Here is a 22,645-nt window from a genome sequence, read left to right as displayed (position 1 = left end):
TCTTAAATATCTCACGAAATATTTCTTAGCCAATAAAATGATCTGTATAGCATCCATACGGATCATTGTTTGGCTAAATACCCTTTGAACATTTATTTAAGGCAAAGTTAGATATAAAAATTGACTATAAACAGGCCTTGGCATGCACTCAGTGCACTAATAGATTCGACCAATCAGCGTTGAATTAGAAAACCAGTCTACGACCCTTGCGACGCTACAATGCGACCACTGTAGAACCGGCTTAATATGTACTCCATGACACCGTGTGAACGTTAAAGAATCTCTTGGTTCAATTTCAAAGCGTTTTTGTCGCGACTCTCCGCTCCCTTCCGCTCCTTACCACCCGGACTCTGATAAAGATTGGGCCGTTTTTAACTCGACGACGTTCGCGGCATGTGCTATGGCGCGTGATTGCCTTCGCTCGGCAACGCGGTTGCCAAGTGAATCGCGATCTCAGTTGGATCCATCAGGTAATCACGTCAAACCGTCGTACGCCGAGCGCGCGTATTTATCTCGCCGGGCCGGTCGCGAGTCGCTTGTCGCCGTCCACCGGCCGACTGTCCCGCGGCTCTGATCGCAATCCTTGTTGTTCGTCTGTCATTCAGGTACAATGTCCGTCAAGACGCGCTCCTCCACCAGGATTTGCGTGTTCTGCAATTCGTCGGAGGACAATGAGCTGGAATACGGAAAGATCTACGAGCACAATGGGATTGTCACGCACTACTATTGTCTGGTAGGTACCGCCGACGCTGCGATGGCAATCTTGAGTCTGAGCTTTGACATATCTAATTTCCACTTGCTTCGCTATATCGTCGACTACGTAGTCTGGAAGATGTTTGAGACAAACGCTAGGAAGACCGTTGTCCGTTGAATCGCTTATTCACGTGAGCTTTCTTTCAGCTCTTGTCCTCCAATATGGAGCAAAAAGGAAACGACGATGAAGGTATACTCGGATTTCTCGCTGAAGATATACAGAAAGAGCTTCGCAGGGGGAAGAGATTGGTACGTATACGGTATACGGCCAGAGGCTCGATTCTTGAATTCATTGAAAGGAAAAACCTGTGCAAAAATTCTGCTCTTACAGAAAAGTTGCAAGTTGATTACTAGCATGGTTTTTAGCCAATTGACTTTCAACTTTTCTGTGAGAGCAGAATTTTCACATACGTTTCTTTTTCGTATGAATTCAAGCACCAGGTCCTTGTATCAGACCTCGCTGTGAGCGCTATCTCTTCTCAATCAATCAACTAGCTTGCACAGCGCTTTACAGGATTGGAAGTGACTCATTACTTGTAACAAAGTTATAGTTACAGTTACTTTTGGTAACTCTAACTTTATTACATTTTCTCCATCTATAATTTTAACTTAACTCAGTTACATTAATAGCAGGGTTGGGAAAAAGTATCTAGTTACAGTTTTTTTCACTAAAACTGTAACTAGTTACAGTTACAGTAAGCTGGAATGAGAAAAAGTATACTTGTCTTACTCCAATTTATTGCACTAGTTCACTAGTATGGCAATAGAAAACAAGCCTAGTTACTTGTAACGCGTTACTTTTCAGAATTGGTAACTTGCAGTTGCAGTTACTACAATTACAGTTGTAACTGTAATTTTTATGAAGTAACTTTTCCAACCCTGGCGCTTTCGTATGTCATATTTATATTTGTGCAAAACAAAGTTTTCGAATTACTAAGTAATAAACTATAATTGTTTGAGTTCCACGTATTGTACCAAAGCATTGTGTTGTGTTTTATTTGGTGAAGATTTTAAGAACAGGGTTGCTTATATGTATGGAGCTTAAAGATGTAAGTGGAATTTCTAAAACAGTAATTTCTGTTAAATAACCTTGGTTATCCAACTTTCTCGATTATTTGACCTACTGTCGGTCCGTCATTCGAGCTCTACTGTATTAGAATAACATAATATTAGTTCTACATGTTAATATTTGTCAAGACGTTCACCGAATAGTTACGTTTGTTGAGCTTAATGAGCTCTGATGAGCAAGTCCTCATGGTTCTAGGTGTGCTCATACTGCAGGAAGAGTGGCGCTACTCTAGGTTGCTGTAATTCAAAATGTAAATGCATCTTTCACTTTCCCTGCGGCTTGAAGAACAACTCCCTGCATCAGTTCTTCGGCGAATTCAGGTGAGGGCAAGGTACAACGGCTGGCCGATGTTGGAAGTTTCGTGGCCATCAAAATAATTAATCTGGAATGTTTCAGATCTTACTGCGCAAAACATAGGCCAAAGCAACAGATTGACAACGAAATTTTAAAACAGACTAGCTCGGTAGACAAGGTATTATGTTATATTTGTTATGATAATGTCAACACTGAAGATCTGATGAAGACCTTGTGGGCCCCCTGCTGTAGAAAGGACGCGTGGTTTCATCGCACTTGTGTCCAGGTTAGTCTCGATAAGTAGCTTCACTTTGTAATATGAATACAGATGTACACGTACAATGGACAATCTCATTTCAGCAACTTGCGTTGAGCGCGGGGTATTTTTTCAAGTGTCCCTTATGTAATAATAAGAGGGATTTTCAAAAGACTATGCTGGAACACGGCATTTTCGTACCGAGTCAGTAAGTGGGAATCCAAATTTAGAATTAATTTTTTAGAATCTTCTCACAAATTTTGTCGGATGCTGTATGACTCACCCTGTATATAGCGCATACACAAAATACAGAATAACATGTAAGAATTTGTTTTGTACAATTATAGAGACGCTTCATGGGAATTGGTACCAGACGCATTTCAAGAGCTTTTGTACACGCACAATCGGTGCGATGCATCGAAATGCCTCTGTCCAAAAGGAAGGAAGTACACAAGTAGTAATGCGTAAGTAATGATCGCTTGTAATTGAAACTATTTGCGGTACGGGAAACACAATAGGAACAAACTATAGAATTTCTCTGAAATATCTAGTAAATGGGAGTTGACGCTATGTCGAACTTGCGGTTCTCAAGGCATCCACAAGGCTTGCGGGCGGTTGAAGTGGGCTAATCCGATATGGGACTGCAAAGAATGTACTTCCATATTACGTAAGTATCTGGTAAAAGAAAAATGTATTATAATAGCGTTTATTACTGGCAGAATTCACTGGTAGGCACTGAATGCACACTAAGGCTTGTTCAATTGTCAATCTTATATTTAAAATTGAAATAAAACTTCTTGTTGATCCAACTGGCAATATAATTAATTAAATGTTACATTTGATAAGACGTTTCGACCCAAGTATCAGGTCCTTGTCAAGTAACCGAACTGCAAATCAATATGTCACAACTTTTTGAACGTGGTTAGGTAATGGTTAGGTAGTGGTAAGAAATTACAAATTACAAGTAAGAGTGTACAAATATAACAAACATTTCCATCAAAAAACAAACAACACAATTAACAAACTGACACAGAACTTAAATGTATTATACGACTGCGTGATCAAAGCACTGTAGGTCATGTTTGTTATTTGTTGTTTCCTAATTTTACCTATGATTCAGTTCAACTCGGAACTTTATAATGCGCGAACGTGCTCGCTTAAGTTCAAATAATTTTCTGACGATTTCCTGCGTTGACAATGATCTGTGAGTCTGCTATAATTTATGCTCTGCGAACATCTATGCGCGAGACAACTTTCACATATGTACACTCTTACTTGTAATTTGTAATTTCTTACTACTTTCAATAAGTTGTTCGGTTACTCGACAAGGGCCTGATACTTGGGTCGAAACGTCGTATCAAATGTAACATTTAATTAATTATATTGCCAGTTGGATCAACAAGAAGTTTCATTTCAATTTTATTTATCACTGGTGACTTTAAGTATACTCCTCTACTGGCTTATATTAAAAAATTGTCTCGAATACCTTTTGAAATACTTATAGCCAAAAGAAAAATGACTTATACAGCATCCGTACGGATCATCTTGTAGCTAGATAGTTTTTGAACATGTATTTATGACGAGAGACCTTAAATATAAGAATTGACTATAAACAAGCCTCAGTGTGCATTCAGTGCTTACCAGTTCTGCCGATGAAAAATGCTATAAAACTATTTAAAATCTTGCATATTTCTTTCGTAAAGGTGATTTGAATAAACATGGAAGACTGGACAATGACTCTACAATAAATGGGTATGTATCGTCGGCTTATCTTTTAATCTTATAGATTGTTGAAAGTTGCTAAAATATTTGTCTTAAATTATGATGATTAAATAATTAACATCTCATTCGACAGAGCAATGTCCAGCTATATACTTTTGTGTTTTTTTTTGCTATTAGATCTAGTCAAACTAAGAGTTTTGATATGGACTCCAAATTACATTCAGACTCGGACTCTGATTTAGAGTTGGATTCGAATAGTGATTCGAATAGTATAGACACAGTTATCTCCGTGGGAACTGATTTCCCTGCCATATGTTCATTGGCTAGTACATCTTCCATCTCTTTACTGGATTCTGTTCCAAACGTTGATTTGCGGCCTGGACCACGATCTTTTAAGTTAAAGCAGCAGCAGCAAAGGATTGAGCTAGCCAAATGGTTAATAATAATAATAACAAATATTACGATTTTATGAGATGTTTAAGACCAATGTAACTTGTTATTTTAGTAAGTTGGACATTCCTGAAAAGGATGTAACTGAAACTAGTTCAGAAGAAACTAACACATCGTCATTGAATAATGTCAATGAGAAAAAGGAACCATCGACAAGTATAGAAAATATTCCTCCGCAAGAAAGTGTGAAAGAGGGCTCTCTGAAACAAGAACAGTCGTCTAGCAAGAATAATGAGATATCTAACACAATTAAAAAGGACGCGTGTGTTATTGTAATTGAAAGCGATGATGATGACGATGTGGAGGTAAATGAGTTAAATATATTGATAATTAAATTTTGATAATTTTTAATAGTAAATGGTGCAAAGCATCGAATTTTCAGTAAAGACAATCGGATGTACCACCAAAAACTTATTGATTTTATTTTTTTTGCTTCAACTACAGCTTATTGAATTAAAACGAAAAACAAATGTTCCACCTACACCCACGCAGCAGCTTAAGCAATTGGGTAACCCGCATATCCCTGGTATGTCAACACTGAGGCAAGCTGCTACTCAGATGCTGATAAATGTATTAAAAAATTCAGCAGCAAAGTTTGTCGATCTTACGAACCAAAGTGCGAAGACACTCGGTTTATCGGAAGATGATATCAAGGCACCGAAACCTACTGTATCAAAATCGGAGGCTTCGAACAAGAGTAAATCTGCCGTTTTGGATCAAGTTAGTGTAACGACGACGCTCAACTCCACGTTGGAGCCAGACGATTCAAATAGCAACGATTTGGAAGAGTTACATGTGGGTGATACAGACGATACATCCGACATGGGTATCAAAATCACCAATGTTACTTCCCTGCCACCTGAAGTATTCGAGAGCGTACCTAATGTATGCAATGACATCACATCACATAAGAATACCACTGATACCTCGTCCCTGTCTACAAGTGAAGTGTCGACGCATGTCCTGTCTACAAAACGTAGCGTACATGAAGGTAATTTGACAAAAGAAAACTGGAAATTTATATGTATTTATATATATATATTGTTACATTATAATTGATAACATATTATCTTTGGCAGTGAGTTGCGCTACTGACAACTACAAGAAGATCAAGATAAACGGTTTTGACAACAAATTACAAAACACGGTTTCCGAGTTATTCACACAAATGAAAAACAGATGTACAGCCACTAACGGTATTGTAGCAAATTATACGAAAGAGATAAATAAGCAGCAAAACAAAAGTACATCTGTGAGCAATTCCAACGAGATTGACAAAAATAATAAAGTTCCCTTAAAATCCGAAGTCAACGCCGCAAGCAACACCTACCTGCTGTTCGATAATCAAAACGTCACCTTGTCTACGCAATCTACGTCACTTCATAAGGCGGATGATGCGCGACAAGTGAATCAACTTTTCACGTCACAATTGAAAGGAAACTGTGCGAATGAAAGTACTAACACACAGCAAAGCAAGGAAAATTCTGCTGCTGCATACGGAAGTGCAAGGAAATATGTGACCCTTACTGAGGGCAATCCAGTGTTTTTGCAAACTAATGGTTTTATTAGTTCGCCGTTTTACTTACAGAAAATAGCAAATCCGAACTTGCAAATCCGTACAGTTGATCAAAATGCAGCGAGGACAAGTGAAACGAATACGTATACCATCGATGCTACACCGTCGACTAGCATAATTATGCCGCCCGTGAGAAATAATGTCACTGTGCTCAATGGCCAACCTATGCTTGTGAATCAACCATTGATGGCCAGTTGTGTAAATAGTTCGGAATGGATAGCTGCGCCCATTCAAATCAACAAATGCGGTCCAACAACAGCGTTAAATCAGCAAGAAGCTGCCCCGAAGAGAAATATACCCGCTAGTATATTTAGTGGAAATAACTCCTCAAACATACCCTACGTAAGTAATTAATTAAGAACTCAAAAAGTTGCTACGTTGAACATCCATACAGCAAAGATTTGAAAGATTTCATAAAGCATTTGCAAGATATCTGAGAGAAACATGGTTACTATAATAATTAACGTTGTAAAAGTTAATCATTACCGTAAGTTACTTTTCGTACATTAAATGTTTGTAAGCCTCGCGATTCTCAATCGAGTAAAGTGGAAATACACTCTGGTGAGAAATATGGTGCGGGGAGTATATGTTGTTTTTAAATAAATTTCCCCGTACCTCCTCTCCAGTGTAAATCTTGCGATTCTAACAGTGTGACGGGGATGCAGGCACCGAGGCTGTTCCCGCCAATCGGAAGAGGGACGACCACCCGAACGTCGACCACAAAAGGTGTGTACACACTGCAAACTTCCAAGTGTTTCAATCTGCAAGCTAATCTGTAAATAATTCACGGGTCCGCGCGATGGAGGAGAATGAAAATTAAATGCAGACTCGGAAAACAGTACTCGGCACATGAACGAGGAATTCATTTGGGCATTAACATTTATGTTAATTTATTTCCACGTAGCATGGTCGCCCCAGATGCTTCCCAAAGGGACAACCGTAGTGCCCGTAGCGTCTTCCCACAAGTCACCAACAATTGTAACACCTGTCATCAACCTAGACTGATACCGCGCTACATGAATTTACAAGACCTTAAATTTCAAGTCCGCGATTCGAAGAACATTCAGGTATGTTTCACATAGATTCGATTACGATAACGAGTACTACTTCGCCAATATTGATTATACATGTAATTGTGACGTTTGTTCGTCCAGATGACTCTATACGATATTTTCTCCGTAAATATCGCGACGAAGACGCCCAAGGAGAGTAAGAATCGGCCGGCGGCCGCGTCGCGGAAGTCGAGAGACTCGTCCATCCTTGCGTCTCGCGAAGCTTCATGTAGCTCAGATTACTTCGACAATATCCCGACTGAGCGACAACGCTCCGACAAGATTCTTCGCACCTCGAGGAACGAGAGTTGTTCAGTTAACGACAGAAGTGCATGCGCTAGATACATGACGCGCAGCCAGGACGATGCCAAAGAGAATTTAGATCCGATAAGGTCCAGAATTCTCTCGCGTAGTGGTATATTAGATAATACAAATCCGGCGAATAATATTGATGACCTTGTGACTACGGGTGGTGAGACTGACGGTGAGACGCGTCTCGTTTCCAGTGATATTAATTTAAGTGCATTAAATGAGACAGCGTATAATACTAATGCAGATAGTATTACGGACAGTGCACCGTTCGTCCAAAGTAGTTACGACCGAGGTTCACGGGTCAATGTAGATGTACAGCAGCACAAAGTGCCCGCGTGTAATGCAATTCCCAGGGCTGCCGAAGAGAGACCCGGGGCTAGGCTATTTTGTAAGGAGACTAATGGAATAGTACACAATGTCGAGTTTGATTTGAACGTGATTAATAGAAATAAAATTGTTGAGGAAGTGTTGCAAGATGATGTTGCTGTTCTGACGAGTCAACGTACTGATGGCGACAGAATTAGCAATGATACAGATGATTCTCCGACATTACGGAACGGTTATAAATCTTCAGACAATACGAACGTTATGACGAAAATTAATAATAGTAACATCGCACACGTTTCGAACATTACAAGATTTAATGAACATAGTATCTCGAATAAGCAGATAGATAAATGCGACACTGGGAAGTTCATTCAGCGCATGACGTTTCAGGAAAACTCTGCACGCCGCAATGGTGAGACTAGGACGAAAGATAACGAGTTTAGCTTCAAAGTGAGCGTTGATTTGTGGAGGATACAAAGCCTAATTGATTCTAAACCGGAATTGTTTGAAAATCAAGTTCGTAATGTTAATCAGCGGTGTAGGCATACAAATCGGTTAATCGGCCTAGATTACTGTTCTAGCCAATTAAGATATTGTGATATTAAAAGTAGTGACGGTAATCGTTTGTCCAAAAGTAAAGAATTGCAAAAGTCAAATTATTCGTATAGCGTCGAACACATGCAACGAGATGCCTTTCCCAGTACGAACACGTTCCTACAATATCAGAAGTCGAATCGGGGAATTCAAGATTTCGATAAGGATATCTTGGACAGGTAGAATTGAGAATTCTGTATGATAGAAAGTATAAACTGTGTAAAACAGAAAATATTTGTTAAATAATAGGGTAATACTGAAGGAGAGGGGTTTCCTCGCCGATTTTGATGAAAATTTACAGGATCGTGTATTTTTGTCTGTGAAACACGAATCCGCAAGTTAAAATTGTCGCTCGGCACTAATAAAAGAGTTATAAATTGTTAATTACACAACAATTAACAATTTATAACTCTTTTATTAGTGCCGAGCGACAATTTTAACTTGCGGATTCGTGTTTCACAGACAAAAATACACGATTCTATAAATTTTCATGTATTGAAATAATGTATTGAACTGTTTGAGTTCTTGGTTAAAGCCGCTCCCGTATAGTGTCGATAAGACAGGTATCCTAGCCCCACAACTGTCAGATTTTAACAATTTGTAACTTTTTTTATTAGTGCCGAGCGACGATTTTAACTTGCGGATTCGTGTTTTACAGGCAAAAATACACGATCCTGTAAATTTTCATCAAAATCGGTGAGGAAGCCCCTCTCCTTCAGTATTACCAATAATAGTTTTATAAGTAACTTGTAAAATGTGCAAAATATTTGTTACTGAAAACTCTTTTATTTAGGGGCCTTATTTAACTCTACTCTTTTTTTTTCTATTCCACCCTAGGAGTATCATTAAATTTAATGTTTTAATTAGATTTCATTTCTGCTCTCCTGTATTTAAATGTTAATAAACAAATTCTATGTATTGATATAACATTTGATATAAAAATATAAAATTTTCTACGTTATATTGATGCAATAAAATAGTTTTATTTACGCGGGTTGTTAGGAGGGTGTCGAGTAATCGCAGCGTCAGTTCTTGTTATTTATGTTCAGTTTTCCTACTGCAACGCGGAAATAAAAAATTTTTATACAGCTCGTCAATTTATACTGTCGAATGCAAATGATGATACACGAACGAAACTAATTTATCAACGATATGTAATACAAGACAAAGTAGGATTTCTCATTTCCGACGCTATAATTAAATAGGATTGCAATAAAGAGACGCAGAAACTTAATCGATTTAACACATTTAAGAATGAAACAATCCTTTTATCAATCATGGTTTTCAGGTGATTTTCTTACGGACAATATTATTGCATATAAAATATTCTTAGTTGATCCTAAAACATTACTGCGTGAATCACAAAAACCAGGAATTTTTAAGTCAGTGGCCCGTATTCAGAATCCCCCTTTTTTTTGGTCTCTAAGGGCCAGTTTCACAAACGTCGTTTAACCGCTGACCCATGGTTAATTGATTCTCTGTCTCTTCTTGGATAACAAGATAGAGAAAGAAGGAAGTCGACTGAACTCTGGTTAACAGTTAACCGACGTTTGTGAAGCTGGACCTAAGAGTGGCTTGTAACCAGTCAGAAATATCAGCTTATCAGCGACTTTTATCGATAAACGAGAATTCAGAATACGAGCAATGGGTTGTCGATTGCTCTTAGAGTAGAGAATCATATTTTGGTTTTAAAGAGTTTTTTTTTATTAAATTGATGTTTACATATTACACCGCCGGATCATCTCCCTTAGTGGTACGTGTGTAAATAAGTTGCGCATGATGCTGCACGACTTGCTTGATCAGGCCCTTCTGCTGAAGTTCTATCAGCGCCCGTCTGGCGAGGGATCCCCTGATCTTCAATCTTTCGCTAACGATCGAGGGCGTAATCAACTTGTACTGCGGTACTTCTTTCAACAGCTTCTCATACGTGGGCTTGTCGAAAAGCACTTGATTGTTTAACTTGTCGCGTACTTTTCCCTTTGACCACTTCTGCAAGAATACAGGAAGAAATTTTGTCAAAACGACGTTCCAACGTTGGTTACATTAAAACTGATAAGTAATCCAGATCTCATCAGACTCATTAAATCAGTTTTCGCTTCCACGATTAGTCAAGTTTAGAAGTGCACATCAAATGAGAGTAAAGACTGTTTATCACGAGCGTCACAACGAAGATATTCTATTCAATTCACAAACCTTCTTCTTGGCCTTTCCCCCAGATCCACCCTCCTTCTTCTTCTGGGTCTTCTGAGGCTGTTTGGAGGAACCCTTCGTGTCCTTTTTAGGCGGCTGTAATAACAAGTCAAGCATGAGACACATTCGTAGCTGGGGGGAAGCTTAATCACATCCGAGAATTATAGTCAGACTCATTAAATCAGTATTTTACTGTCATAGTTTATCTAGAAAATTGTTGGTCATCATAGATTTTACAAAGGTTCAAGTCTAAAGTGTCGTCTAGAATGCGTGGAGTGAGCCTGGAGTAAGGAACGAAATCAATTTAATTTCTTTGCACCATCGCACACAAAATTGCACAGCTGCATATGCATAGCATGAAGCACCGTGTCCACGATCCAAGGACTGTGTTCAAGTTCTGGTTCCGAGAAATGTCTAGTCACTCAATTTGCAGCTTTTCTGCAAAAGACGCAAGTCGATTGGTTACATATTTCTCGGAACCAGAACTTGAACACAGTTCTTGGATCGTGGACACAGGGCTTAGGAACCGTCTAAACCAACGAGCATCGAACATTGAATCGTCATATTGATTTACACAATATGTTCATTGGTCCAGATGGTCTGAGGGCCATCGCACACAAAATTGCATAGTTGCATATGCACAGCACAAGACAGTCTAGACCAATAAGCATTTTATGTAAATCAACGTGGCGACTCAATGCTCAATGTTCATTGGTTTAAACAGTTTTCATGCTGTGCCCAAGCAGCTTTGTGTGCGATGGCCCTTAAGCGGGGTTGTTGTTGTTGGTCTGGTTTGGTTGTTGGCCCCTTAAGCGGGGAGCACACACTTTTGCACAAGTGCATAAGCATATGCATGGCGAATTTGGTTGGTCCATTTCCTTATGCATTTGCTTGTAGACCAATTAAATTCGTTACGCACATGCTTATACACTTACGCAAAAAGTGTGTGCTCCCCGCTTTACAAATATTTAAAAAATTACGTCTGTATTTCAGCTTCCTTACATCAAAGGCTTTAGGTTATGGTTCTCTCTTACTCCTTACGCCAGGCTCACTCCATGCATTGTAGGCGACGCTAACACCGTGAAGTATTAACTTTTCGCTTATCAACCAAGTTAGCTTCAGGTAAAGTCGTACAAGTTAACGTAGTTTCAAGACCAATCAACGTTCAACGAAAATGTCCTAAATAAAGGAAGATAAAGACAACGATCGCATTGCATTTGCGCTCAAAATCTGTAACTGAATCATTCGGAATTTACAGAATTCACAGAATCAAAAGGCAGGCATGGAGCTCGGAGAGGTTATGTCGTTGATGTAATGATCTCTCGCAGACATCTCGACGTATTCCTCGTGCGCGATCGTTGTCTTTCCTGTAGCGTTAGATACCGCACTCGATATTCGTCTCGCGAGCGAGGAAATTAAAGTAAAACGGCAAGAATTAAAATATTCGGTACGGCACACGAGTCCGTCCGTGCGACGGACGGGAAGCGCTCCTCGCTTTGTAAACAAGACGCGTCCACCGCGAAACAACCAAAATTTACCATTCTTTCACGAGGCCCTCGCGCGCAATGTGGTACTTATCGGGCGAATCGCGGTATCGCGGCGAGAACGTCGCTCGACAATCGCACGGTTCACACGTGAACTTACCATGGTGGCTGTCGCGCGAGGAAGAGACGGGAAGTCGGCCGTGGAACATGGCGTACGCCATCACTTCCGGCGACGACGACCGCGGCGCCGCCTACGCCGAATCCGGAGGCACTAGAGACCGCCAGGCGTATTCGTTTCCGTTCGCGAGACGCGGCTGGCTTTTGTCCCCCGATCGATCGATCGATCGATCGACCGAGCGAGCGAGCGAGCGACCGCTCGAGCGACCGGGACCACGCGGCATGGCCACGCTCCTCCACCGTGTATCTTCCTGCTGTTCGCGATTCAGTTCTGCGCGCCTCTTCTGACGGCCGGCATGCCCCACGGGACGGCGAATTGACGTCCGCGCGACAGACTCGGGCAGCCGCGACAGGTGAGTGGCGAGTCTCCTGCGAGTCGGGGTTAGGGTTAGGTTAGGGCGTCCGCTCTGTTCCCGACGTGGACCCGCGGACGTGTCGCGTCCGCGCGTACGTAACGTGTGTATGTACGCGCGCGTGCACGCGCGCGCGTGCACATGTACGCGCGTTGCTCCAGTTAGCGAACTTGACGCGTGTCGAACAGCTGCGGACGCCGCGCATCAGCGAGTCACCGCCGCCGTCTGGTGCGGATCAATCGCCCCGGCACCGCGCTTTGTCTCCCCGTCTCTTCCGGGGGAAACACCGCGATTGTTTCCGCGACGGCTGGCGCGCGTCGGGCCTTGAGAGTTTACACGATTTCCGGATAGCCACCTCGGCGGAGCGGGATGTCTTCTGGCAACATATGTACGTGGCACTTGTTTCGGCAGCGTATCTGGGCTTGTCGAAAGGCACTTGATTAACTAATCGCGCACTTTGCCCGTCGACCACTTATGCGAGAATACAGAAAAATATTGTGTCGAAACGATTGGTATATTGAATTTGACAGGTGCTACAAATCTCGCGGAACTACAGACGTTTGCCCTCGCCGTTTAGCTCGAGAGCTTATAAGTGCGCTATAATCTCCCGTAAAAATAGCGAGGCTAACGTTTCGTCCGTCGCACAAATTTTTTTAAACCTACCGATTGACTGCAAGATAGGAAGTTTCTAGAGAGAGAGAGAGAGATCTCTTTTGCCCTGTAGTCAGTGGGGATGCTTAAAAAAATTTGCCGCCTGACGAATTAACACCCGAAAGCTGCGGTCAACGCTACGAATACTTTGAGGCGACTCTCTTCTTGCCGCGAAGAAGATGCCTTTGAAGCATCGTCGACTGCAGCCTACGTGTCTTCGCTTTAACTCATTGTCGAAGCTCTTTGTTTGGTTTTCTTAGCAACGCTTGGGCCCGGTTTACAATGAGCTGTCGGTCGTGAGTCAGAGGTTGGAGCTATACGTTGGTCCTTTTTCTTTCATCCAGAAAGAGAAAGGATTGACGTACAGCTCGCTAGAGACCGGGCCATATTTTTGTACGCCTACCTCTTGTCTGTCTTGTCACGACACCAGGACCTTCCTCTTGCAGGACAGACTCGGGGCTTGTAAGATCAGTGTGATTCCAAGATATGCTGCCACTCTCGCACAGTCAGCGCGACTCGCGCTCCAACTTCCGCAGCAGGGTCAAGGAGAAGCTGCTGAGCTGGAAGCGGCTCATCTTCTCCGACCAGAACACTCGCAATTTGTTCCTGTTCCTGATTCTCAACCTGTCCTTCGCCTTCGTCGAGCTGCTGTACGGAATATGGACCAACAGCCTCGGTCTGATCTCAGACAGTTTCCATATGTTCTTCGACTGCACCGGCCTGCTGTTCGGTCTAGCGGCGTCCGTCATCACCAGGTGGCGGGCAAACGACCGATACTCGTACGGGTACGTCAGAGCCGAGGTCCTGGGCGGTTTCGTCAACGGGCTGCTCCTGTTGTTCATAGCCCTGTTCATCATGTCGGAGGCGGTGGAGCGGGCCATCGAGCCGCCGGAGATCAAACACGAGCGGCTCTTCGTGGTCTCCGTCATGGGGCTGCTAGTGAATTTAGTGGGGATATGCGCGTTCAAGCACGGCCACGGGCACGGGCACGGCCATAGCCACGGTCACAGTCACGGCGCGAGGGGACACCACGGTCATTCTCACTCGCAGAATCACGAGTACTCCTCCCTCCTGAATCACAACTACGACCATCACCTCGAAATGGAGACGTCCTTCAGTGGCACGAACTCGCAAATCATGAAGGGCGTGTTCCTGCACATACTCGCGGACACCCTCGGGTCCGTCGGGGTGATCATATCGGCGGTGCTGATGCAAATGTTCGGCTGGATGATCGCCGATCCGATTTGCTCTATGCTAATAGCAGTATTGATAGTGTTAAGTGTAATCTCATTGATGAAGGAGTCGTGGGAGATCCTCATGCAGAGACAGCCGGTCGCTCTGGACCACATTCTGCCGCAGTGCTACAACAAGGTGACGCAGATACCCGGCGTCTACAGCGTGCAGGAGCCGCACTTCTGGACTCTGTGCTCGGACGTGTACGTCGGCTGTCTGAAACTGGAGGTGGCCCGAGAAGTGGATCCCAAGTCCGTCGTGATGACCACCCAAAAGATTTTCCAGACGGCGGGCATTAGACAGCTCACAGTCCAGCTCGATTACGCCCCTATGTGATCCACGAGAGGCGTCACGTGCATCGCGGACTGCTGTTACGAGTACAACGGGGGTGTGCCTGCCTGCAAGCTCTGTCACGAGGAGACCGGGGACACGAGGGCGCCGCAGAATGTCTTCGCTACGTCAAAAGTCTGTGATTGTGCGCACTGGAATGGCAATCAGTATCACCTTGGACTACAAATCGTTTGAGGATCGTGCATGCCTTAGGAGAGAAACTGCTGACACGGGGGGCGATTGAAACTTTCTAACAATTTCTAACCGAATCAAATTAATAACTTCAAACCGTTTCTAAAAACACGACATACGATAAGAGATGTGTTTCTCATCTTGATATTAGACACTAAGACGAATGGTCAGTTACATTTTCTCCTCTCCGGAACAAATGTGTCCACATTTGTTCAGTTTTTATATAAATACTTTACCTCTGTCGGAGCAAAGGCTCATCTCTGTTTCTACGAGCCTTGACTTGTAATTACATTCATCGTTACAAGGAAGCATTTCAGATTCCGGTTTAATTTAGCTGTATCGTAATATAAGAGTAGCATTGCTTAGATTTTTTATTTTTGCAATGATACCTTAAGGGTGCGTTTGTATGAATATTTTTTAACGAGACTTCCGAGAACAAGAGATAGTGCTGAATCTTACATGATTTGTACAATACGAACTGTTTGAGAACATTCTCGGTTTCTATAAGATTAAATTACCATAAGTTTGGAATGGGGCAATCGTGTGTAAGGACGCAAGCGGCCATAACAATCTGGAGACAGCTGTAGAGAGCTAGTCATATCTGTGCAAGAAATGAGGAAAGTAGCGCAAATAACACGCATAATGTGAAAGAATACTTTTACACGAGAATATACCTACCATTTTTATACAATGATCTAAAAGAGGGGTTGCTATTTCTATTTTTCCGTCCGTGCTAAGTATTACCTTCCTCTTTACTGCAATACTCCGAACCCAGAAACGTGACTTAGCATGCGTGGAACATTTGTTGAGTGACCGTACCGGTTATGTATGCACAATCTGTTGGACGAATTTGTGTAATATTATTTGTATATAATTTATGATTATGTTATTAGGCTATTAGTGCCGATTGTAGCCAAATAAAATGGAATATCGCAAGTTAACGATCGAGTGAAAGGCCGAAGCTTGTGCCCGAATCCGAGGGATCTGGACGCGAGAATTCTAAAATATCTTCTCCTTGATTCACCATGTAGAACACTTTCTTCCTAAACGCAATGTCAACGTTTTGGATCCTGAGAGCGCTAAAGACGATCGAGAAATTGTTAAATGCGATCTTTCCTAAATCTTAACTTCACGATTACATAATTAAACGACCAAATACATGGATTTGTAAGTAACGATTTCATTGCATCTCTAAGAAATCAAGTTGACCAGCAGGAGCGACATTTACATTCCACGTGTGTTATATTAATATATATTATAATATATTTATAATCAATACGCATAATATATATTAATGTACACGCGCACATAGAGAAGTCAAGGCATCGATTTGTGATGACGCAGGCCAAAATGTTGTGTTATGGATAATAGGATATTTGCAATAGGACTTTCGATTAGGTTCATTTTACTAAAGAATATATTGTTATCTATCACGGTCGCGTGTCAGACGCGATATAATTAACGATATTTCTTTGCGATAGTTTTAGCGATAATTCTTTGCTAAGACGAATCGAGCGCGTTCGAGAGGAAACGCGATAATAGGTATGCGAATCTTGTTACGTTTTCCTAATTACTGTCATTGTATAGATTTATAAATGCGCGGATTGCGTGTGATTATTATAAAAAAGAAATATGTAAGTAATAAAGATACGTACTTGCGAAACAGGTTCTCCGTCCTTTAACAATTCGCTGCTTCCGTATGCCTGTTCGAGTAATTCGTTAGTTTTTCACGATTGTCTAATTATTTATAATTTCTGATAAATGAAGGTCGTTTAATTTATCATTAATTGGCGGTCTACAATTATTAGCTGGTACTCAGGTAATCGGACAAGTTCTGTGCAAGTCACTTTTTAATTTTTATACGTCGCACTGATGAGAAAACATTCTTTTTTATCTTAATAACAATAGCACAATGTGAAATAAGTCACAACTAATAACTTAATGCCGTATAAGTTCGTCCTGCAGGGCTCGCCCCGCGTTTGCCAAGTGCTCGAATCGCGATTTGCAATTACTAAGATGCAGTCTTCAAACACATATTACATTTATTTGGAGAGGATATGTGTACACATATAAATACATAAATATTTATAATAAAATTACTCAAGTTGATTCCACATGTGGGTACGTTGGGCGCTTATCTCGCAAGTCGCCGCGGATATATCGCTTGGCCAGCGTGTATTTTGTATATGTATATTCCTGCGGATGTTCCTCTATCTTTCTCTCCCTTTCTGTCTGTGTATGTATGTGTAATATCAGTTTCAGTCTTGCCGAGTGTTGGCTTCCTCGTAAAACGGGCTCACAAATGTTTAACAGACCGCGCGGCGGTCACCATCGCGCCGCGCGGTATAATCGAAGAGACTCTTATGTACATAGCAAACTATCAAAAAGTGACAAAATTCGTCGTACACACGCTCGAGCGGGAGCACTTACGTATCTAGTCGGAGACAATAAAGGATTACGCGGGATGGTACTGTAGGATTCGGAAAAATGCTATGAAAAGGGAGAGGAAATCTCTTGATGGGATCACCTTTCTCCGCAACGCCGGTCAAAAGTCTGAGATCCAAGTAGAGTGTTCCCTAATTACATATCAATACTTTAGGAAATGAATTTCGAGTCCAAAACAAATATGTGCATACAGTCCATTATTCGCCATTTTAAAATATTCGAAATGCATATATATGTGAATATGTATATTACAATTATATTGTATCATTTATAATGACACTTTAAAATATTTAATGACAATTTTATACGCGTAGTCACGTAAGCTCTCTTCTTCTCTTAACTCTAGAGATTCGCTCCCTGAAGTATTGATATATAATTAAGACTCATCCTGCATGTTAAGAATTGTGTAAGTAATTGAATCTTATTTTTTCAGAATTTCATTTTTCGAAAATTGATTATAAAATGTTCAAAGTTAAATATTTTAAAGATGCAACAAATTCCTTTTTAAAAATACCTTTGACATAAATTTGTTTAACTCGTTAATTAAATTCAAAAAGCAAAGCTAACGTTTCTATAACATCGTATAATTAGATTTTATAATAAAATGAAGATCCAAAAATATTTGTCCGTTTATATTATTATGTAGATATTTGAATATATTTTATCTCACGGTTTTAATTTTTTTATATGTTAATAAGTGATGGGCAGACTTTTGACCGGCGCTATGTACAAGACGAAACTTAAAGATCAGCGAAAATTTCCCCGCGTTTCGCAAATCGTTTCCTTTTATTTTCATTTGTGGTTCCAGTTGAATGGCAGTTATCATTGGAGCACTGACAATGATCACAATCGATCGATCGAGATCACATCTACGAAAAATCGTTTTCGGCTCGTTTAAAATGCGGTCTATTGGAATTTTTTCGGCGCGCGATCGTAGGAACGATCCTTCCTAAAACCCTTGCGCGACATCGAAAAACGATACTAGGACTCTCGCAGCCCGCATTTAGCGTTAAACGTGATCGGGCGACTGTCGGTCCACGATGACGTTCGAGGCGATTTTTTTCTTCTCTTATTAGGCAAAAACCTCGAAATGTCGAGTTTAGCGCTAATTGCGGTGCGCGAAGAGCGCGGATTCTCAAGTTTTACGATTTGGCAGTCGTCTTAATTACAATAATTAATTACTTTATACAACAATAGCCTGCGTCGAATGCCTGCTTATATGTATCTTCTATCGTAAGAATTACGAGTATTCGAGACTTTCTTTTCCTTTCACGCCGCCGCGAAAACGCACGTACGCATGCATGTGTGTATATATATGTGTTTGTTTCTCATGTGCCTACCGTTTAAAATTTACTCTATAAAATTTCTCCAAATCCCCAACAACGCGCCACCCTCTCGGTAAAGCCACCGGCATCTCGGCCCGACATCTCGCCGATCGCGAGTGACGGTCGATTGTAACATTTAATAATAATCGTGACGATCGTGATGTGATCTATACCGCTAATAATATATTACTCTGAATCGTATCTTACATCTCGATCTAACAATAACGAACGATACTTATGTATAATCGCAACAGCCTCTTTTTTTTCCCTCCGCTTGAACATCTTTTCCCCTCGCGCGACAAGTATTCCCGCATTTCCCTCTTATTTTCGCACTTCTTCGCCAACATAAAAATGCCAGGGAGATAATTAGTCCACGCGGCATTGAATATTTCCACCTTCGTTTATCCAACGGAATCGACTTCCTCTAATAATAATAAGATTTATACGTAAAAATTAATTGGCTATAATTATAATTGTATAAAGAGATAAATTGAAGCAGATCTTGCTCCTTGCTGAAAAACAAATATCTCGAGATATATGAACAAAGAGAACTCACCTTATGCCTATGAAAGTGAAGACATTTTATACAAGTTGTAGAAAATATACGTGGAAAAAGATATGAAAAATAAGACAAATTCTATATGCATAAATATGTCCATGCTTAAAGAATATTAACATCCGTCCTGCAAACTCGCAAGCAAATACTTTGAAAACGAACGCTTCGAAGTGAGAGACAGCATTTCATATTTTCTAACAGACGTTTTTGCTTTGGTATCATTTTTATTCGTGCGACGCGATTCCGACGAAAAATGATGCCGTCAAAAATCTTGCTGAAGCAGCGAAAGTGACGTCCTAGACCACTATTGATTGCGTGTTTGCGCTCCTTTTAGCGTCCCGTCAGTTCCACCGAACGCGTTGGATGAGCGAAAAAGCGTAGTGCATCTCTCATTACCTTCGAATCGTCCTCGAGATCTAACAAATCGCTATAATCTATAGAGTCTAGATCGTAGGTGAGCGCGCCTGACGCGCAGGAAACGAAATCACAGTAAGACGAAAATTCGCAAAGTTAACCCGCATTTCCTCTTTTTTTTTTCATACATCTTCATCTTCTTCCTCGTTCTACACGCGCCTCACGCGGCCGAAGTCGATGCACTCTTCCTTCGATATCCGTCGCTCCTGGAAAATCTACATTTATATCTTCGTCTTATCTAATCCCCTTTCCGATTCTCCAGGCTTCTCTGCTCGTCTCTCTCTTTCTCTCGCTTCTCCCTTCTGCAACACGATCTGTTGACTTAATCCTTTCGATCTCCCGGGACTCTCCCAGTTCCACAGTCACGTCCACGAGGAGACCAATCGATCTCGTCCGATCGACTCTTCTCGTTCCCCTTTACCTCGCGGTAAACACTGTGTGCCAGGATAACTTCCTCCAAATTATCGCCGGCGATCCCTTCATTTCTTCTTGCCCCGGCCGCCCTTCTGGAGCTTCGTGATCTTCAGGCGGCAGCTGGAGCCGCCGGTATAAACCACCTCCGTCCTGCCGCCCTCCTCGACCGCGGCCACCAGAGCCTTCACCGATCGCACGTGCACGTCCTTGGCGCTGATCTCCAGGGTGGTGCCGGGGTAACGGTCCCGCACGCACTTACCCACGCTGGTGGCCTGCGCCTCGGTCAACTCGACGCCGTCCAGGCACAGCCAGGTCAGGCACTGCAAGTGCGTGAGGATCGTCTGCACGAACACGTGTTCCATTTGCACGCGCTTGGCGCTGTCGGTGACGATCAGGCCGTTCGCTCTGAGGAAGCTCAGGCCGCACAGCTTGAGGTGCTTGGCGATCTGTCGCATCGTACGATCGCTGTCCTCCAACGTGATCCGCCAGAAGTTGATTCGGAGCGACTGCAGACTGCGGAAGTGTGCCGCCAGGCAGCAGAAGAACTGCTGCAGGATCTTGTCGTCGATGAAGAGCAGCGAGCCGCTGCTGCCGCCGATCGTCGATTTGTCCAGCGACAGGTCGAGCTCGCTCAGCGACGTGAAACCCGCGAGGAACGGCAGCAGCAATGGTCCGCGCAGCGCCAGGCGATCGTTCACTGTCACCTGCAATCAGAAATAATTCCGTCGGCAGATCTTATCGGGCGCAATTTGTTTCGCTCGTTTACAGGTTGAGAGATAAGACGAAAGAAACATACAAGAGTGTCATGGACTTGGCAAGCAATTTCTCATCTCTATGAGCTTTTTCGTTGCATTTTGGCTTGCTTTTCTTTTCTAGTCCTCGAGCGATCGAAAGAAAGACGCAAACTAAATTTTAAAGAGTGCCTGTTTAACAACGGAATCTGACTCCTCGTTTAATCTTAAATGAAATATAATCATATTAAAATTAAAACTTTTAATCCCTTTGATTTGTTTAAGAACTTGAGAAGATCAATTTTCAAGTCGAAAATACAAAAATTTGCTAAAAATATTTTGCTGCCATAACTATAAATTTTTAAACCACAGCAAACTGTTTGCTGTCGCATCCGATACAATAGGCACAGTTAGCAAAATATTTAGCTAAATGTTAGCTGTCCATATTTTTACAACTAAAATTTAGTTACCACATGCAGTTTTTAGATACGGCAGCTACATTTGTTTCCCGTGCGTACCTTCAAGAAAGGCGTGTTAGATGGTTGTTCTATTTTCAACTAGAAAATTAGTTAAAATAAAGGCACTTAATTAAAAACTTGAGACAAGCAAAGACGGATCTTCGTTAAGGAAAAACCGAATTGCAAATTGGCAAAGATGAGGCAACGCGGCTGCAAAGTTTGGCAATTTATTTTAGGGATGTCCTGTACGGAGGTGAAAGGGGTGGAATTGGGGATCGGTCTAATGCGAGGTCTACGAAGACGCGAACGTCGGTCCGGGCTGTCCTTTATTTATCGCCGTCGTAGTGTAATTATTGTCGGTCGACAATAATTGCGCATGTAATAGAAAATACACGGTTTATAGATAGGGGTGGAAAGGAACACGAGATCTGGCGGACAGGAGATCTGGTTCCGAGCACGGAATCGGCGTTTGCGATGCAAAGTGAGATTAGATAGTTTAGTATCGTCCTTTCTTCTTTTATAAATACGAATGGCTTTTTTATCCGAGCGAGAAATAGCTAACGATTTTATTTTCGAATACGTATTCATTGTATCCATAATCGAAAAAGGTTGTTTCTACATTTTCGTAAAATCTTACAATCTCATTTGTACAAAAGAAATCAATATTATACTCTGTCCTCGCGGGGGAAATTTTCTAGTATCTCTGGGTGGATTAAAAATGAAATCGGCAGATTGGAAAAACAGATTAGATCCAAAATGTCACTCGAAAAATCTGAAAATGCTTGTCGACGCGAAAGCGGACTTGAAAAGAGCCGATCAAATGTTTTAAAGCATGTGCGAGGCTCTTTCCATTTACATATATGTACATATTTGTTCTGCGGATAAAACTGCAAATTGGGTCGCTACTCGCGTGTTATCTAATCTCTCTTCAGTCTCATGCTGATGCAGCATCAATTACAAAATTTTCTCTTGTTACGTAAATTGAACTTCAAACAGTATTTAAATATCCCGCATGGTTGTTATATAAAAATCTTGAGAGAAATAGCGCACATTCAGCGCACGTCGCACGTCGATTCATGCGTTACTTATTAGAGCGTTCATTCGTTAGCTTCAAATTGCTCTCATTTAAAAACTACTGCTCGAATGCAATTCTGCCAGAGGGAAACGAATTCGAATTTCGCGTCTTTCTGGTGCCGGGAATCGTACATGGTGCGCGAAATCCGGGATATTATATACATGTACACATATACACGGGCTAAATGATAATTAATATCTGCCGCTTTTCTG

At 41.8% G+C, this 22,645-nt stretch overlaps 4 protein-coding genes across 8 annotated transcripts in view; 2 read left to right on the top strand and 2 right to left on the bottom strand.

The window, feature by feature from the left end:
* The first annotated feature begins 86 nt into the window (after positions 1-86).
* Positions 87-9,093, top strand: LOC105569778. Its single transcript, XM_012026507.1, has 16 exons — positions 87-470; positions 606-733; positions 901-1,002; positions 2,018-2,142; positions 2,219-2,402; positions 2,477-2,580; positions 2,720-2,836; positions 2,924-3,039; positions 4,076-4,124; positions 4,272-4,529; positions 4,600-4,849; positions 4,989-5,535; positions 5,624-6,462; positions 6,770-6,846; positions 7,025-7,187; positions 7,275-9,093. Exons 1-16 carry the CDS (start codon positions 401-403, stop codon positions 8,586-8,588), a joined length of 4,443 nt encoding a protein of 1,480 aa, XP_011881897.1. The 5' UTR covers positions 87-400; the 3' UTR covers positions 8,589-9,093.
* A 992-nt stretch (positions 9,094-10,085) lies between these two features.
* On the bottom strand, positions 10,086-12,313 carry LOC105569777 (40S ribosomal protein S25). Of its 2 annotated transcripts, none has more exons than XM_012026505.1 (3): positions 12,240-12,313; positions 10,599-10,691; positions 10,086-10,394 (listed from the first exon to the last, which is right to left on the bottom strand). In XM_012026505.1, exons 1-3 carry the CDS (start codon positions 12,240-12,242, stop codon positions 10,131-10,133), a joined length of 360 nt encoding a protein of 119 aa, XP_011881895.1. In that variant the 5' UTR covers positions 12,243-12,313; the 3' UTR covers positions 10,086-10,130. The 2 variants fall into 2 exon arrangements, with proteins under 2 accessions (XP_011881895.1, XP_011881896.1); XM_012026506.1 differs by lacking the exon at positions 12,240-12,313 and adding an exon at positions 12,134-12,233.
* A 110-nt stretch (positions 12,314-12,423) lies between these two features.
* On the top strand, positions 12,424-16,678 carry LOC105569776 (zinc transporter 7-A). 4 transcript variants are annotated; one of them, XM_012026502.1, is made up of 2 exons: positions 12,424-12,587; positions 13,704-16,678. In XM_012026502.1, the coding sequence occupies exon 2, from the start codon at positions 13,747-13,749 to the stop codon at positions 14,827-14,829; it is 1,083 nt and encodes a 360-aa protein (XP_011881892.1). In that variant the 5' UTR covers positions 12,424-12,587; positions 13,704-13,746; the 3' UTR covers positions 14,830-16,678. The 4 variants fall into 4 exon arrangements, with proteins under 4 accessions (XP_011881892.1, XP_011881893.1, XP_011881891.1 ...); XM_012026503.1 differs by having other exon boundaries at positions 12,424-12,590; positions 13,707-16,678; XM_012026501.1 differs by having other exon boundaries at positions 12,424-12,609; positions 13,707-16,678.
* Positions 16,679-17,949: 1,271 nt separating this feature from the next.
* LOC105569775 overlaps positions 17,950-22,645 on the bottom strand; it is a 141,414-nt gene continuing 136,718 nt past the window's right edge. The window contains exon 11 of the mRNA XM_012026500.1: positions 17,950-20,873. Within this exon, the coding sequence (XP_011881890.1) occupies positions 20,235-20,873 (639 nt within the window). The 3' untranslated portion in view covers positions 17,950-20,234. The remainder of the gene's footprint in view (positions 20,874-22,645) is intronic.

This window comes from Vollenhovia emeryi, unplaced genomic scaffold (assembly GCF_000949405.1).
Source record: "Vollenhovia emeryi isolate VEMERY1.0 unplaced genomic scaffold, V.emery_V1.0 DF939123.1, whole genome shotgun sequence".
In the NCBI taxonomy this organism is placed as follows: domain Eukaryota; kingdom Metazoa; phylum Arthropoda; class Insecta; order Hymenoptera; family Formicidae; genus Vollenhovia; species Vollenhovia emeryi.
The sequence above is the reverse complement of the archived record's forward strand: the minus strand, read 5'-3'. Positions and strand labels throughout refer to the sequence as shown.

Excerpts from the sequence above, each read along its gene's own strand:
- LOC105569778 (XM_012026507.1), top strand. The coding sequence starts at position 401 with ATGGCGCGTGATTGCCTTCGCTCGGCAACGCGGTTGCCAAGTGAATCG. Across the intron at positions 4,125-4,271 it reads AATGACTCTACAATAAATGG|ATCTAGTCAAACTAAGAGTT; the intron begins GTATGTATCGTC and ends TTTTGCTATTAG. Across the intron at positions 6,463-6,769 it reads ACTCCTCAAACATACCCTAC|TGTGACGGGGATGCAGGCAC; the intron begins GTAAGTAATTAA and ends CGATTCTAACAG.
- LOC105569777 (XM_012026505.1), bottom strand. Across the intron at positions 10,395-10,598 it reads GGGGAAAGGCCAAGAAGAAG|AAGTGGTCAAAGGGAAAAGT; the intron begins GTTTGTGAATTG and ends GTATTCTTGCAG.
- LOC105569776 (XM_012026502.1), top strand. The coding sequence starts at position 13,747 with ATGCTGCCACTCTCGCACAGTCAGCGCGACTCGCGCTCCAACTTCCGC.